Source organism: Nothobranchius furzeri, chromosome 6 (assembly GCF_043380555.1).
Source record: "Nothobranchius furzeri strain GRZ-AD chromosome 6, NfurGRZ-RIMD1, whole genome shotgun sequence".
Classification (NCBI taxonomy): domain Eukaryota; kingdom Metazoa; phylum Chordata; class Actinopteri; order Cyprinodontiformes; family Nothobranchiidae; genus Nothobranchius; species Nothobranchius furzeri.
The window spans coordinates 22,881,978-22,898,073 of NC_091746.1; the positions used below are offsets into that span (position 1 = coordinate 22,881,978).

The following is a 16,096-nucleotide window of genomic DNA, read 5'->3' on the forward strand; positions in this document are numbered from 1 at the left end:
GCAATAACAAAAACAACTTATTTAGTTAAATATTATGAGGTGTGCCTCTCTCTGTTCTTCAGAACCAGTCGAAGGTGCAGAGGTTGTCTACTCAGGTCCAAACGAGCTCTTTGAAGGAAGGAACCTGGAGCTAAACTGTACCGTTAAAGCTGGCAATCATTTGTCCTTCAAGTGGCGGCACAACGCACGACTCGTCTCTCCGAGTCTCTTCCATCGGATTAAAGACGATCATCTTCTGATCTACAGGTCAGTCCAGAAACCAGAGAACGTCCAGGAACGACCCGACCAGAACAATCAGAACTAGAGGTGGTTACACGGGTAAAGGCTCTCACTGATCTCACCGTGTAGAAACCGTGAAGGTGTTCTTTCGATTCCATTTCTATGCTGACGATTGTCTAATCTACCTTCCAGTTCAACTATGTTGGACTGTTTTTAGGATATTCGGGCTTGGATGGCTTCTAATGTTTAGCTTTTAAACGACAATAAAACTGAGGTCATCGGGTGTTTCTCAATAGGGAGCCTAACCCACGCCCACCTACTTCCGGACCACGGGTCCCCAGAAGAACTAAAAAATGAACGCAAGTCAACGGCGCTAAAAACGCTATGTTCTAATTCCGCTTGTTTTGTGCCATGGATGTCACATCTGATGTCTGTGAGTTTTAAAGACACATTTTGATACCAAGAACGCGCTTATTTTCTAACGGGGGAACGTTATTTTAGGTTTTGTGCAAAGTTAAGTCCAGGACTACAAATGTGCTTCACCAGAGTGACGTCATCGAACCAGGCACGGAGAAAACTGAAGGAAAAGGGCTGTAAGTTCAGCGAACTTCCCACAGGAGGGAAGAACCACCATGAATCTGGTCATGTGGTGAGTAGCAGCTACGCTAGGGGGGCGGAGCTTATATGCTGATTTCTCGTTTGTAGTCATGCTAATTACAAACTTTTACAAGCTGATAAATCTCAAAGTACGTGACTGGCGTGGTCGAAACACCCATCATTACTTTTCATTTAAATTGCGGTAGAACATGTATGAGATAAGGCTAAGTGGGTTAGGAAACGGCGTTTTAGCCCCGCATACCTGCTTTTGTTTTTTCGTTCTTCCGGGGACCCATGAGCCGACTGGAAAGGTAGGAGACTTAGGCTGACTATAGTCCTGCTTTTATTGTATTACCTGTTTTTAATAGTTTTATGTTGATAAATGACGTTGTTTTCAGCACCCTGGGTGTCTGGTGAGGTCTAAAGGGAGCTTTATAAATAAACAAAGTAAAGTTCTTCTGGGGATTTAATCCACATGGGCGTTCCAACCGACCTCTAAAGTGTATGTGACTGAGAAACGTGTGGCTGGGACGAACCTCCACCCAAGGCTCAGCTCCTAGGAAAAGGTCAGTGGGAGGAGCTTAGAGTGGAGCTGCCGCTCCTCTACATCAAAGGGTTTGGGCCTCTGAAAGTTCTCAGGAGGTTCTTCTGGTACGTCCCACTAGGAGGACACACATGCTTTGGTCAGGGAACAGCTCAGGATCCCCAGGTGGACCTGAAGGATGTCTAGTCTTGCTTGTTAGGCCCATAAACCTACCAAAAGATGGATGGATGAAAATGCTGGTAATGATCTGTGGGAGAGCAGATTGTTAATTTTAGAATCCAACCTCACATTAATGGCCATTACCACACAATTGGTGTAATCTGTAATTTCATGGATTAACAATCTGTTCTCCCCAGAGCCACTTCTAAAGACAGCGGCGCCTACAGGTGTGAGGTCACCAACAGGTTCAACGAGACAAAAGTCTTCTCCTCCAACAGCTCTGAAGTGGTGATCACAGTAAAAGGTCAGAAACATCTGGACTCAACATCTGGTTAGAGTTCAAATAAAAACATCTCATTTTAGCAGAATAACGTGGTCCCAACTTCTCCTCCCGCAGACTTGGTGTCAGAACCTAGCATCTTGGTCACGGTGTTGAAGGAAGAGGACCACAGTTACTCTGCCGTGGTCACCTGTCAGACTGACAGAGGACATCTACCCATCACCTTTTTACTCTACGGTACGACAGGGCTGATCTCCAACCTGACAGCTGTGGACCGACATGCAGCTTTTAAGGTTCCTCTGGTCTTGGACCGCCACTTGGGATGGCTCCAGTGCCAGGCCAACAATGGGGACCAGACTACACACAGTCAGTGGTTGCCCTTAAAAGTTGGTACGTACTAAAACTTTGTTTTGTGTTCATTTATCTTTTACTTTTTCCCACGACATGTTCACAGCAGGGAAAACTCCACACCACAGGGTTTGGGTGGATTTCGGCTCTAGCTCCAGGTAGGTAGGGTCACCAGCAGGGGGGGCCCCCAGAGTCCGAAGGGTGGAGTCTTCATTGAACTACGACATTTCAGTGTTGTCATTAGTGTTCTTTAAATACTACAAGTGGTACAGGGGGAACAGTGTAAACTACAATCTGGAGCAAAAGTCCGTTCATGTCAGTAATCCAGCTCAGACTGAGAGACCGTCTAAAGGGTCAGGAACCGTCTGCAGCTGTTCTGGACTCATCAGCTGATCAGAGTCTAGAATATTGAAGCTTTTCACAATTTTCTAACAGTCTAGAGTTTTCATTAGCTGTAGGCCATCATCCTCATCACAGGTATGCCAGATACCGGCTGAAACATCTGGATTTACCTAGAGTGGGCCTGTGTCATGGATGTAGGTGGAAGCAATGTCCAAAAAAAAAAAAGCAGGAGGAGGTAGAGAGATGAAGAGAATGTTGGTTTGTGTTTTACTTTCGTTTGTGGAACGAGGCACAGACATAGTGATGTGATTGTGTTCTGACTTAGTTGGACCCTAACAGGGTGGGAGTTCAGAGGTATTCCCACTCCTAGGCGGAAACACGATCCCCTTATTTAGTTACTGTTCTGGCCCTTCGGCCATTTCCGTCCACCAGGGGAAGTGCTGCACGTTCCAAATAAAAGAACTAATTACTGGCATGAATGAACTTTTGCATCAGATTCTGGTTTTTTGAGTTTCACGTGTATATAGCACCTTCTAAAGTCCTAGAACCCCCAAAGTGCTTTACAACTCAACAGTGATTCACGCATGTATGCACACATTCACACGCGTGGTGACGAGCTACAGCCCTGGGGTTGACTGAGGGAGGTAGTGCTGCTGGTTCCCTCCGACCGCCACCCACAGGACACGGCTGAGAAAAACTGACTGGGGCACAAACCTGCAACCCTCCGGTTATGGACTACAAATATGTCCGGTCACTGTGGTGACGTATCACAGTGGAGGGTTGGATGGCTGTAAGAGAATCATTCTTGTGATGTAACCAGTAACTCCGGCTCCTAGCCAAACTGACAGCCTTCTGACGTCACTTCTGTAATTTGCTAAGCATGGAACCACAAGCAGGTTCTACAGTGGGGGCTGGCATCCCGTACCCTCACTAGAAGCGTATAGATCCGAGGTGGGCCGTGCTGAGTCGATGTGGTGCCTGTACTTCCCGTTTGATTTGTGCCAAACATACAGCAGCAACATGGTGATCTATGTGTGCCACAGAGAAGGTTGGCGGGCCTGTTTCCATCCAGTCCCAGTATGACATGGCAGAAAACTACGCCATCATCGGCCTGAGGTTTTACTGCAAGGCAGCCAAAGGAACTCACCCACGTTTCCAGTGGTTCCTCAACCAAACCCTGCTGAGCCACAGAGGGAGCTTCTACTATGTGTTCGACCAGCTGCCGGAACAGTCCATCCTGCTCGTGTCCGTGGGACGCCGCAGCGCCGGGACGTACCACTGTGAGGTGTCAGACAGCTTTGATAACACCACTGCTATCAGCAGTAAGAGGCACCATGTGGATAAAGAAGGTACAGCTGACCTGCTGCTGGTGGTTTCAGTTACACAACTCCATTCTGGTGTTGATCTGTTTTTATCTGATTGTGTTTCCTAGTGCTGAACCGCCTTCCTGTCTTTGTGGTGGCAATCGTTTTTGGATGTTTCACAATGGTGATTGTCCTGGTGTCCTTTTGCTGCCTGTTTGGAGCCCTGTTCCGTGAGTTCCACAGGGGTGGGAACGTTTACCCACAGATATGTTTCTGTTTCATGCAGGCTGAACATGAAGATAGTCTCCTACACCTATCTTCTGCAGTAGCTTCTGATAGAAAACAGACGGTGAAACTCCAGGATAGAAAATCCTGACAGATCTACGTCACACTGTCACTAACATTCATGGACTCACCCATCTGGACTCACGGCGGGGAAGGCGGTTGTTGGTTTAGTCCAGGAAACAGCAGAGAACATCTCAGCTAGTAGAAGCTAACTGTTAGCATTAGCAACCCCACCACACAGCAGAACTCCTCCAGGCTTGTGTTATTTCCCTCATAATTTTTATCTTGAGAGGTGCTATATAAAAGATCATTTTCTTACTTTCTGTCTTTGTTGGTGGAGATAAAACATCAACGTTGCAGAGCAAACAGAGTCAGTGGTGATGTGTTGCTGTTAGCCAATCAGAGGAGAGATGTTTGAATTACAGGAAGTAAGACTCCGGATCCTGTCTTGTTCAGCTCTGCTGTGATGTGGCTCACTTTTAGCTCAGAAACAGTTGCACTGGAGCTTTTTTTTTCTCAGAGTGACTTACAAGGCATTTGCTCCTACTAAAGACCACAGCAGACCTACTAATTAAATGAGTGAAGCACACCTTTAAAAAGCTTCAGTTCAGCAAAGAAACTGACACCTGACAAAGATCATGAAATACATTTATTAATAAAACAAGTGGGGAAAGGCCAACATCTGTTATTTACCCGGCTGACCCGAGTCAGCGTTACGGTTTCTTTGCTGTGCTGAAACATTTAAATGAGACAAAAAAAGTCAAACCCTAGAGAATAAAACAGGTTCTGACGATGCTGGATCTGCTGGTTTCCTCTTTAACTGATAATAAAACTGTTGTCTGAACTTTTGTCCAGGACGAAGACGGTCTGGGGAGACGTCTCAGTAAGTTCCCTTTCTCACTTTGTGAAAAGATGCCACCTTTCTGGTCTCTAGTGAGGAAATCGTGAAGATGGATGTGATCTGAAAACCAGGGGCGGATTTAGGACTGAAGAAGATCCGGGGCTTAACACACACACGCACGCTCGCGCACACACACACACACACACACACACACACACACACACACACACACACACACACACACATGACACGCACTAGTCAACATCATATATATTTGTCTTGTACCACATAATTTTTAATCTGAAGCTACATATTAAGCATGTTCAGGGCAGAGTATTGTTCCTGTTAGTGTTTAGTGTGAGATGATAGTAAATATTCCCTTTCTTTCTCCAACAACTTTACCTGATAGTAAGCTAACTTTAGGCAAACCAGCAGCACAACAAATATTTTCAAATAAGACTCACAAACCTGAGTCAACACCAGTCTCATCAAAGCTGGGGTTCTGTTGTACTTTTTGTCTAAAAAACGTCCTTATGTCCATCTTCACTCATGCGTTTCAGGCAGAGACTGTAGAAGCCTGCTGCTGAAGGGCTTCTTCTTCAGTGGTGGAGGCTCAGGCAGGCTGTATACAAACTACTGCCAGCTGCTCCCTCTCTGTTGGACTTTGGTACTGCATGTTACTTCCACATTTTAGATCTGGGGCTTTTCATAAAACATTCGGGGCTTGAGCCCAAGTAGCCGGCCTAACGCCACCCCTGATGAAAACACACCTTTCTTCTACTCTGGATCTGGAACCTTGTTGATATGAGTTCACTCATACTTACAGTTCAGCCCGATCGGTTAAAGCCAGTAAAACAGACGAAAGGCCGAGATCCAACAACGTAGCCAGAGCCTCCTCAGAATGACACAGCAGGCTGTTTTCCTTTCAGGTCAGGTCTGGCACTGGATCACCTGGTCTCAGCACTTGGAGACGACATGGTACTGTTCCTACGTGTTCCACCGTGTTTCACCCCCACACGATAAATAATCTCATTTCATTTCCCTGAAGGAGTGGTGGATAAAGAGTGAGGACCCTGATGAGATGAAGGCACCCAGAGACTACGAGTTTTACCAGGTGAGAGGATGAATTATTAATCCATTCAGTAGCAGAGACCTAAACGCTTGTGTCCTGCAGGAATCTGAAGCTTCCCTGGATGAATGGTCTTAAGCTGAGGAGAGGAAATGTCTGGAGGATGAAGAAGACCAAGAAACAATTTAAATCTGTTTGTTCAAATAACTTCGGTGTTGGTTGGACGTTGGACAGACATTCACTCCACGGTGGCGTGTGCAAGTGCTGCAGACAGTGTTTAGCTGAGGACTCCTCGTGAGAGCTTAGGGACCATCAACTAATTTATATTCATTTGAATTACTTGATTAAATTACTCAAAAACAGTCAACGGTCGCACTAAACCAAACGAACAAAACAAAAACATTTACCAACACATTTGATCAAATCTGATCTTTTTATTGTAGTTTTTAAATAAAAAAATAAGTTATTTCCTATGTTAATTGCTCTAAATACTCAAAAACATTTGTTACTAAACAAGACCAACGAGCTGGGACGTAATTTTGGGGGGGGACGGGTGGGACATGTCCCCCCCACTTTTTCAAAAGGCAGTTTTGGTCCCCTGCACTTTTTTCCGTCCAAAAACAATGTTACGCTCCATTAAATGGATTTGGTTGAGCACTAAGACCGAAACGGAAACCGGTTTCCTATTAGACCCGCCCAAAAGCTAATCTATTGGCTCTGCTGATACTTGCTAACGTATTATTGGCTGTTGCTGCTGTCACTCAAGTTGTAAACAGTCAGAACGTGCTCACGTTGTTTTGCTAGTTTGGAGCCGCTAGGGAACACCGGTACTGAGTCACATCGTCAACTAGACGCTGTGTAATATCAGAGCTCAGCTCAGCTTCCATTACATAACATTTGAATAAGTGTTCATTTGTGAGTCTTTGGTAGTTAGACACAGCCAGGAGGCAGCATGTCAAGAAAACGAAAAGTGGATATAAGAGACTTCTTTCAAAGTCAAAACGTAAGTTGGAACATGTGACACCCCTGCATTAAGCTCAGACTCACCTCCTCCTTCACAAACATACTCAAAACTAACTTTTACAAACTCATCTCCTCCACATAACTGACTCCTCTGACACAATTTATTCATATTATTATAATAATTATTTTTTATTACTATTATCATCATAATTATTATTACTAGTAGTAGTAGAAGTGTAACTTCAAAACTGTTATCATTTAACTTTATTGTAAACTTATCTATTGCAATGTATATTTTCACATTAAAAAGCTCTGAAAAATGAACAGTATCATCATCGTCAACAGATTTTTTTAAGCTTAATGTCAAAGATGTACACTTTTCATTAGATTTATCTTATTTTTTCCATTTATTTTTTGTGTGTTGAAATGCAACAACTGTTTAAACACTTTTAAGGGAAAAAACATATTTAATATGTTTTTATACACTCAAATGTTAGGGTGATGATCATGTGTAAAACATTAGTTCAGCATGTCCTCTAACACAGCAAATGAACAAACGGCCAGATCTCAGGAGGGACCGTTTATGTATAAATAATTTTTATACTTTTGACTAGGCCTGGGAATGTAACAAATTTTGCTGGACGATATTTTGTCCAACAAATTGTTGATGATAAACGATATTGTCAACATTATCTAGACCAAAATAACCACTAATATAATGTTAATATATCATAATAATGCAAGTACACCCTTTAAAATGCAACAAATAAACCTTAATTTAACATTGAAATGTCCAGAACCAGAACTTCTAAATGAATAAAAATAACAAACAAAAATTGAATAAAAAAGGAATCTCACTCCCTGTTAGAAAATGTTGCACCAAAAACAATAAAAAAAGACCCAAAACAATAAATACAATGGCCTATCCATTGTCAACAGCCAAAACTGCACTTCAATAATGATAATAAATAAAAATAATAATAGAGTTGTACATTTTTTAACTTTGATATATATATATATATATATATATATATATATATATATATATATATATATATATAGGATGGAAAAATTATTGAGATGGGCACGTGACGTGTCAAGGGGTCTTTACATAACACCCCCCACCCCAAATCCGCACAAGCCTGCTGTGTCCCCCCCACTTCTGAAATCAAAATTTCGTCCCTGCCAACGAGACAGCATTTTTCAAGATTTGATCTTTTTTATTTAATTTTTTATCAAAAATGAAGTTTCAATAGCTCCCATGTTAACTGATTTAACACCAAAACACTTTCTAAATGATCTTACTGGCTGGACCAATGAGACACAGTGGTTGTTTTCACATTTCACAACATCTGAAAACAAAGCTAGGGGCTCTAGAAAAAGATCCCTTCATTTAGGATAAAAATCACAATAAAAAGATCAGATTGTGTGAAACGTGTTAAAACTGACGTGTCTGCTAAATGTAGTTCAGTAACATAACTCAGTTGTTTTGGGTCATTTAGGCGATTATTCTGGAAGCTCTAGACTTTGTTGTACTCGTTAACGAAGGACTACTAATTTACTGACGGTCCCTAAGCGAAACAGCGGGCCGTCTGTGGCGCGGCGCGCGGCATGAAGCCTTGCGATGACCCAGTGACCTGTCCAGTCCAGCTTCATACTAAATTCGGTGTTCAAAATCAAACCAATTCTGAACTTTTCTGTTTTTATGAATAAAAAAACATCAAACCTGGTTCTTTATAAGATCTTTTACGGTCGGCAGGAGTAAAGTTCAGCACCTGTGTGGTTTTGTTAAGCTCCGCCCAACTCCAATTCAAAGCATGTCGCGTTCATCGTGTCTCGGAAATCGGACCTTCCAGACGTTCTGCCCACAGATAGCACCCCTCAGCCCAGGGCGGGGTCCAGTCCGGTCCAGTCCCACCCCCCACCTCCATTAAAGGACCGGTGACGTCAACAACAGTCCCAGTCAGCTGCTGGTTGGCTGAGCCTGACCTCTACCTGGTTACCTTCATGTGTAGCAGGAGGAGGTGAAAGCTGTTGCTGTACAACATCTCACTGGTTTAATGGTTATTGACAGAATTGGGTCTAAATAAATAATAAAAACAAAAGCAGGTCTTCTCCAGGCGGGACTGTGCACCTTGCTGCTGGGCTTTAACCAAACCTTCCACAAATGTCATGAGGAGCTTTGGGACCACCTTGAGTTTTTGAAAGGTTAGAACTCTGCGCTCCGCCCCTCTGTGCGCACGCGCAGCTCCTCGAGGTGAAACTGCGCCTCAGCAGGTTCTGGTCCAACAGCCTCTGAGACAGCTCGGTTCGGGTCTCACAGGGAGCTTGGACCCAGACATGGAGGGAACAGGTGCTCCGAGCGCATACGGACTTCCGCTCTCCGGAGGAGGCTTTGATTTCTACAAGTTCGTCCGACAGCCGCAAACTATCGTGCGAGTGCTGAGTTGGGTGAGTGCGGCGCAGGAGGAGCCCAGGCTCCAGTCTGCGGGTCGGAACAGCCCGGAGAGCCCGGTGTAGACTATACGCAGGTGTCTGAGGTCAAAGACGTGTTGGAGCTGTTCAACAAGCCGCTCCTTGCTGTTGCGTCTCCAGCGCGCGTCATGTTTCCTGCAGCTGCTGCCTGACAGATCCGTCAGCCAGATCCCCACTTCCGGAACAAATGCCCCAGATAGAGCTACTTTCAGTAGTTTTATTATTATTGTCTAATGTAAGACAATCAGCTGGTTTTAAGCAGGGAGAAGTGAAACTGTTTCCACCAGTCTGACATCTGTGGACGTTCACGTTGGTGGTGACGGTTCTGTCCGAGGAGAAACAAATGGTGTGTCACATGGTTCAGGTGGTTCTGGTGGTTGGGAAATAAAATCTAGAACGAGTTTAATTAAAGCGTGTAAAGGCAGAACTGCTCTTGCAGGTGTGTGTGTGTGTGTGTGGGGGGGGGGGGGGGGGGTAAACAGGAGCTCGGGTCTCAGCTGCTAAACACATCTAGCATCAGAGTTTCAGTGAGTGAGCACATGATGAACGTGTGATGTTGCTCCCTTTTATAATGTGTTCATTTCCTTTTGTGTTCACTTCTATTCCCATCACTCGGTTCCATGTCAACCTCTTACTGGGATTAAATCTGGGTTTTTTCTGATGATCTTGTCTCAGTTTCACAAAATCGGTGACAGAATGAAGCATTCTTCACCCTGTCACGAGTCACTTCAGTCTAAACCGTCTCTATCTAAAACTCCTGAACCACGTTTTCATTCAGCTCATTTCCTTATGCTCTAGCTGTGAAGTGCTTTAATTTGGTCTAAATGTTAAATTTCTATCGCAGCATTTTTCACTGCCTGATCAGGCCTGATCAGGTCGGCATGGCGACCTGGTCCAGAAGACAGAAACATGTTTGGAGCTGGAGGCAAGCTGAAGGAGAAAACTTTCTGACACCATTTTAATTTCACTCTGCTTAATTTAGAGGAAGTACTCCGTCTCACCCTGAGAAGAAGTTCGATCACTAGTGAAGTAGATGACGCCGCCTTCACATGTGGCGTCTGGAGGGCCGGTATCCAGCATGTTTTGGTTCAGCACACCTGATTTCAATCAGCAGGTGATTGACAGGCTTCTGCAGAGCCTGATGAGCTGCTGCAGGTGAACCAACCACTGAATTAGCGTATTGGAGCAGAGAAACCACTAAAACATGCTGGGTACTGGCCCATAGCCCTGCCCTACGCTGCGGTCCTCCACAGAAACATGGTCCAAATCATGAAAGCGTCGCTTTGACGGACACAAAGCCTTTACTCGGTCCTGCGTTGGGGACAAAATGAGCTGGTGTCTTAATAAACCTTTCATAGATATGCAGTTGTTTATGGAAGTCCTCAGGTTAACACCTGCAGGTGTGTTTGTTCAGTTTTCTCTCCTCATTACCTCCAGTTGGAGTCTCACCACCAGCAGGAGCCCAGTCAGCTCCTCTCTCCTCCTCTCTCTTCTCTCTCTCTCTCTCTCTCTCTCTCTCTCTCTCTCTCTCTCTCTCTCTCTCTCTCTCTCTCTCTCTCTCTCTCTCTCTCTCTCTCTCTCTCTCTCTCTCTCTCTCTCTCTCTCTCTCTCTCTCTCTCTCTCTCTCTCTCTCTCTCTCTCTCTCTCTCTCTCTCTCTCTCTCTCTCTCTCTCTCTCTCTCTCTCTCTCTCTCTCTCTCTCTCTCTCTCTCTCTCTCTCTCTCTCTCTCTCTCTCTCTCTCTCTCTCTCTCTCTCTCTCTCTCTCTCTCTCTCTCTCTCTCTCTCTTCTCTCTCTCTCTCTCTCTCTCTCTCTCTCTCTCTCTCTCTCTCTCTCTCTCTCTCTCTCTCTCTCTCTCTCTCTCTCTCTCTCTCTCTCTCTCTCTCTCTCTCTCTCTCTCTCTCTCTCTCTCTCTCTCTCTCTCTCTCTGCCCACTCGTCCAACAGACGTTTTCTGTGCTCCCAGATCTCATTATGACTGGTGCGAGGATGGCATCTGTGGAATCACACGGCAGGCAGCTGCACTCAGAAATAGGTCACATGGTGCGAAGGGTAATCAGAGCGGACAGCCAGCCGACCACGAGACCGTCGGAGCAGCGGGGATATTTAAAGTGTCAGTGATGAGAAACGAGTGTTTATCATGTTATCAGGTGATGCTGCTTACGAGGGTGATGCAACGCACGTCTCAAGTCCCGTAGAGTAAACACCGGGGTGAACACCAAAGAGACAAAACTGTGAATATCACCGTAAACTAGGGATGCACCGATCAGGTTTTTTGCTGCCGATCACCGATACCGATCACGTGGATTGGCCAGAAATTTTCTACAACATTATAATGAGTGCTACAAACTACATAATCTGGGAATAAAGGAAATGTAACCTAATCTAAAATGGTCTGTATTAGGGTTGTCACTGTGTGAAAATTTAACCTCACGGTTATTGTGACCAAAATTACCACGGTTTTCGGTATTATCACGGTATTATTTTTAAACGTGCTACATTTTCACACAATTAAATAAACCCTGTATGTCAGGAAATATTGTCCTCGGTTTGTGTCCTTCCAGTGAGCTTTGCAGATGTGGGAAAATGTCATCAGGCAGTAATCATTGTTAAATTCATAATTATTCTCGGAGAGAGACCAACTCTTATCTGCCCCTGGGAGCCCCGTAATGCATAGCGTCATTTCAACATGGGGGTGTCCGCGACACGGTTTATATGCAGGTAGCAGCGCTGCGGCTGCTTCATATAGCGACTCGTTGCATTCTCCCTCAACTCAAATCCTCGGATCACGCATTTTAGCTAAAACGCTAACGTTAGCTTGCCTTGCGTTGACTGTAGAGTTGTGGGTGATGGTCACGCAGATGTGTCATGAGATTAGAAGCGTTGCTGCCTTTCACAGACACTTTTTCTGCACGTGCAGCAAACAGGATAGCCGTCTTCTATCAACTGTCCCTCGGAATTCTTCAAATATCCACAAAATGCCCGTACTTCCCACTTTGTCTTCTTTGAGGGATAATAAATGTCCTGAGCGCTGCCGTCTCCTCCTTTGGCCATTATTTCAGCTTTAGCTTCAAGAAAGTTTTGGTTGTAAACAACAAAGCGCGCATGCGCCGCCGGCAACTTCAGCAGATGATACGGTGGCTGGTAAGGGTCACCGCGCCTACACCGCAGCCACGGTAAACCCACTGAGATAATATAGTTTTTTTTAAAACAAGACGGTTATTATTATTGTCAACTTTTTTTTACCGGGGTTTACCGCTACACCGGTTACCGTGACAACCCTACCTGGTCGGTCTGCTTTGATCTATTTTGAAAACTCCGATCAAAACCAATAGGGTCGCTATCGGCCGATTGGGATCAAATGCCGATCCATCGGTGCATCCCTAACGTAAACTTTAAAGGGTAAGGCCTTAGAAACCGCTGGAAGGATTAACAGCGTCCGGATTGCTGGCGTGGGTCTGGGTGGGTAACGTAAATGGAGGTTAAGGAATAAAGCTGGTCGGTTGTTTGTTTGTGACGTAGGTGTTTGCCATCGTGGTGTTCGGCACCATCACCGGAGAAGGGTTCCTCAACGACCATCACAGCTCTGAGGAACACTGCATGTTCAACCAGAGCGCCTCTGCGTGCGGCTACGCCGTCTTCATCGGGGTGGTGGCCTTCCTGGCGTGCGTGGCCTTCCTGGTGCTGGATGCTTATGTGCCTTTCATGAGCAACGCGCAGGAAAGGAAGTATGCAGTCACTGCCGACCTCGGCTTCTCAGGTGAGGACCCACTCCAACGCTGTAGTCCATCACTTTCCTTCCAGCTGAGAGATGAAACTTGTTTGTGGACTAAAGTAGCAGAAAGAGCGGGAAAACAACACGACTCGGTGGATTTAAAAACACACAGAGATGAGAGTTTTATTAACATCTTCATACGTGGTCACAAGGGCTTACCGTGAACTCGGCCCGTTGCTGCAGGAGTCCAGGCTTTCTTCGGACAGTCCAGGTCGCTCGCTTTCATCTCTTTCATGTTTCATGGTAGTTTATGGCAGAAACTCCCGCCTCCGCGGCCAAACAACCAACCACACGGCAAGAACGATCCACCTGCCTCGCCGAATCCTGCTCCAAACATGCAAACAACCAAAGTAAAGGCAGAATGTGCTGTTTCTTGCGACACACTACAGTGATGCGGTGCAAGGAACACACTGACATCCCAGAGATCCTCCTGCGGCGCCGCACGCCTGCTGACGTGCAGCTTCGGGTGACTAATGTGGGGTTGGAGGTGTTCCTTTTGGAAGAGTAGACGTGTGACTGAACGGCTTAACACGAGGATACGGCTGCAGGCGTTGCTTCAGCCACAATCGCAGAAGTAGGGAGAGCAGCGATGACCTTCAAACATGGCAGCTGCTTCCATGTACATCAGGCCAGCTGTGCCCTGCAACACAAATGTCTGACAAACAGAAGCAGCTGAAGAGTTTGTGTGGTCATTAAAGCCTAATGATGAGCATTTCAGCTTAGAGCTTTTATTGCTAATGTTAGCATTGGCTAGCATTACCCTAGCTCTGTGGCTAACAGCTAGGCTGATTTAACCACAAACGCAGAGCTTTAACATTCTTATATTTGATGCTTTCTGAAGAGAAAATGTGGGAAAACTTCACTCTTGTGTTTGTTTGAGACTAAACTTCTTACTCAGCGTTTGGAGCAGAAGTGACTCAGCTGCAGGGTGAAGCAGGAGGATGACCTGCAGCTTCTGCTGAGGTGACAGCTGACTCCGGCGTAGCTCACAATCAGCCTTTCAGTAAGGAAACAAAGGCGAGATGGTCTGGAGAGAAGGAGCTACTGTTCAGTTCAGCAGAAGGAGGCTTTTGTCAGGAGCTTTTACTCTACATGTCTGAGCTGCTTCATGACGAGGAGACATCGATGCATCTCTGCTGTGTTTTCCAGGGGTGTGGACCTTCCTGTGGTTTGTGTGCTTCTGCCTGTTGGCGAGTCAGTGGAGTCAAACCAAGGATGAATTTCAGAGTATTCCAGCGGACGCCGCACGCGCCACCATCGCCTTCTCCTTCTTTTCCATCGCCACCTGGGTGAGCAGAAACACGCTGCCTTATTTCTGATGGAAGTACTCGGATACTTTCGGAGCTTTCACCTGTCATCTCCACCAGTTGTCTTTTCCAATTGCACAACAGCAGGTGGCGCTGCTCGCTAGCCACGCTGCTTCCTCGGTGAACGGTTTGCTTTAACAGTGACTGACGGTTGCGTTGTGTTGTTTAAGTGTTGGAGCGGTGTGTTTTAAATCTATCACACATTTGATAGGAACGCTCCACATAGGTTAGCAGTATTTCAGACTCACTCTTAATCTGTGATACCGTTAAAGGGGGGGACTAAATCATTGTAGGTAACGAATATCACATCTTCTATCATAAATACTTCTACTTTAAAGGAGCAATATGAAGGAGTTCTACGTCCCTCTTTAGTCGGAGGGAACCTGGAGTCGGATGCAGACAACAGCTGATGCTGTTGTCCTGCGTCCCCGTCACGAGTCCTGCAGCAGGGTCCAGCTGGACTTCGGGGGGGGTTTTTAGCTGGAGCCTCTAAGACCGACAACGCCAACTCGACTTTCAGGCCTTTGAACTTGTGATCCGCATCTTACTTTGGGTTTTAACTGGAATGTTTAATTTTCTCCTACCCGGTTGTTCAGGGAATCCTGACCTACTTCGCCCTTGGTCGTTTCCGCCACGGCGTGAACGACGCTGCTACGTCGACCTACGCCGAGCCACCAGCAGACCACAGCGCCCCCTATCCTCCAACCTACGCCCCCACGTCCTACGCCCCCACCACCTACACCCCCACCACCTACACCTACCCCAGCAACGTGCCCGACCTGCACCAGCAGCCTCCCTTCACCTCGAACCTGCCGCCTCAGGGCGACGGGGGCTACCAGCCGCCCAAATACTGAGACAAAAGGGATGAGGTGGTGCTCCAGCTCCTCTGCAGGCTCCACGCAGACCTTTAATTTGATGCACGGTTAAAAGTTTTTAGAGGACCTGAGCTGTGGAGACATCTGGTCAGATCTGAGGACACAAGGAGAAGATTGGTGTTTAAGACAGAGTTAGACCTTCGATCTGTGTGCAAAAGCAACATTTACCTCGTCAGCTGAGCCTGCCGGGGAGCTTTAGTCAACAATCAGGGTGGACCGTGGATTTCCTTTGACCTAGAATGTGTACTTAGGCGAAAGTAGGAATGTAAATGTTCTGTGCAACACTTTGTTCCTTTGGAGGCTTTTTGTTTTAATTAATTACTCACAAGGATTAATATGGTGACGTGTTGTAGAAGGAAAAGGAAATCTTTATTTTGAAGGGGGAAACCTTTATTTTGAAGGGTTTCGGGGTAAGTTTGGTGTACAGTGAAGTCTTTTGCATCAGAAAAAATAAAATGATTTGGGTTTTTTTGTATTTGTGCGACATGTTCGTGTTGATCCAACGTTTATGCATGCTCTCTGACCTTTAACCTGGTTAACCTTCAGAAAAGCCAAAGGGAGGAGCTTCTAGATAAACCACACCTTTAACTGCTTCCCTTTACTTCCTGCACATCTCACCCTGCTGCTTTCCTCGTGGATAGATGTTAATTATTTGGTCTTTTGAAAAACGTGTGCAGAAACTGGAGCTAAATGTTAGTTTTGGTGAAAAAAGTTAA

The 16,096-nt window shown here is 45.7% G+C and overlaps 2 protein-coding genes across 6 annotated transcripts in view; both read left to right on the forward strand.

Annotated features, from left to right (window-relative positions):
• si:dkey-93h22.7 (cell adhesion molecule DSCAML1) overlaps positions 1 to 6,313 on the forward strand; it is a 7,222-nt gene extending 909 nt beyond the window's left edge. For 2 of the 5 annotated variants that reach the window (XM_015970110.3, XM_015970120.3), the window contains exons 5-13: positions 63 to 246; positions 1,717 to 1,823; positions 1,917 to 2,189; positions 3,533 to 3,838; positions 3,922 to 4,023; positions 4,934 to 4,961; positions 5,849 to 5,897; positions 5,968 to 6,033; positions 6,094 to 6,313. In XM_015970110.3, the coding sequence (XP_015825596.3) occupies positions 63 to 246; positions 1,717 to 1,823; positions 1,917 to 2,189; positions 3,533 to 3,838; positions 3,922 to 4,023; positions 4,934 to 4,961; positions 5,849 to 5,897; positions 5,968 to 6,033; positions 6,094 to 6,126 (1,148 nt within the window). In that variant the 3' untranslated portion in view covers positions 6,127 to 6,313. Of the gene's footprint in view, positions 1 to 62; positions 247 to 1,716; positions 1,824 to 1,916; positions 2,190 to 3,532; positions 3,839 to 3,921; positions 4,024 to 4,933; positions 5,159 to 5,848; positions 5,898 to 5,967; positions 6,034 to 6,093 lie in introns of those variants that run through there. The other 3 variants (XM_070552022.1, XM_070552020.1, XM_070552021.1) reach the window with 3 other exon arrangements.
• A 2,752-nt stretch (positions 6,314 to 9,065) lies between these two features.
• syngr2b (synaptogyrin 2b) lies at positions 9,066 to 15,549 on the forward strand. The gene is made up of 4 exons (XM_015970129.3): positions 9,066 to 9,402; positions 12,946 to 13,183; positions 14,348 to 14,487; positions 15,102 to 15,549. The coding sequence occupies exons 1-4, from the start codon at positions 9,292 to 9,294 to the stop codon at positions 15,357 to 15,359; spliced, it is 747 nt and encodes a 248-aa protein (XP_015825615.1). The 5' UTR covers positions 9,066 to 9,291; the 3' UTR covers positions 15,360 to 15,549.
• The last annotated feature ends 547 nt before the right edge of the window (positions 15,550 to 16,096 follow it).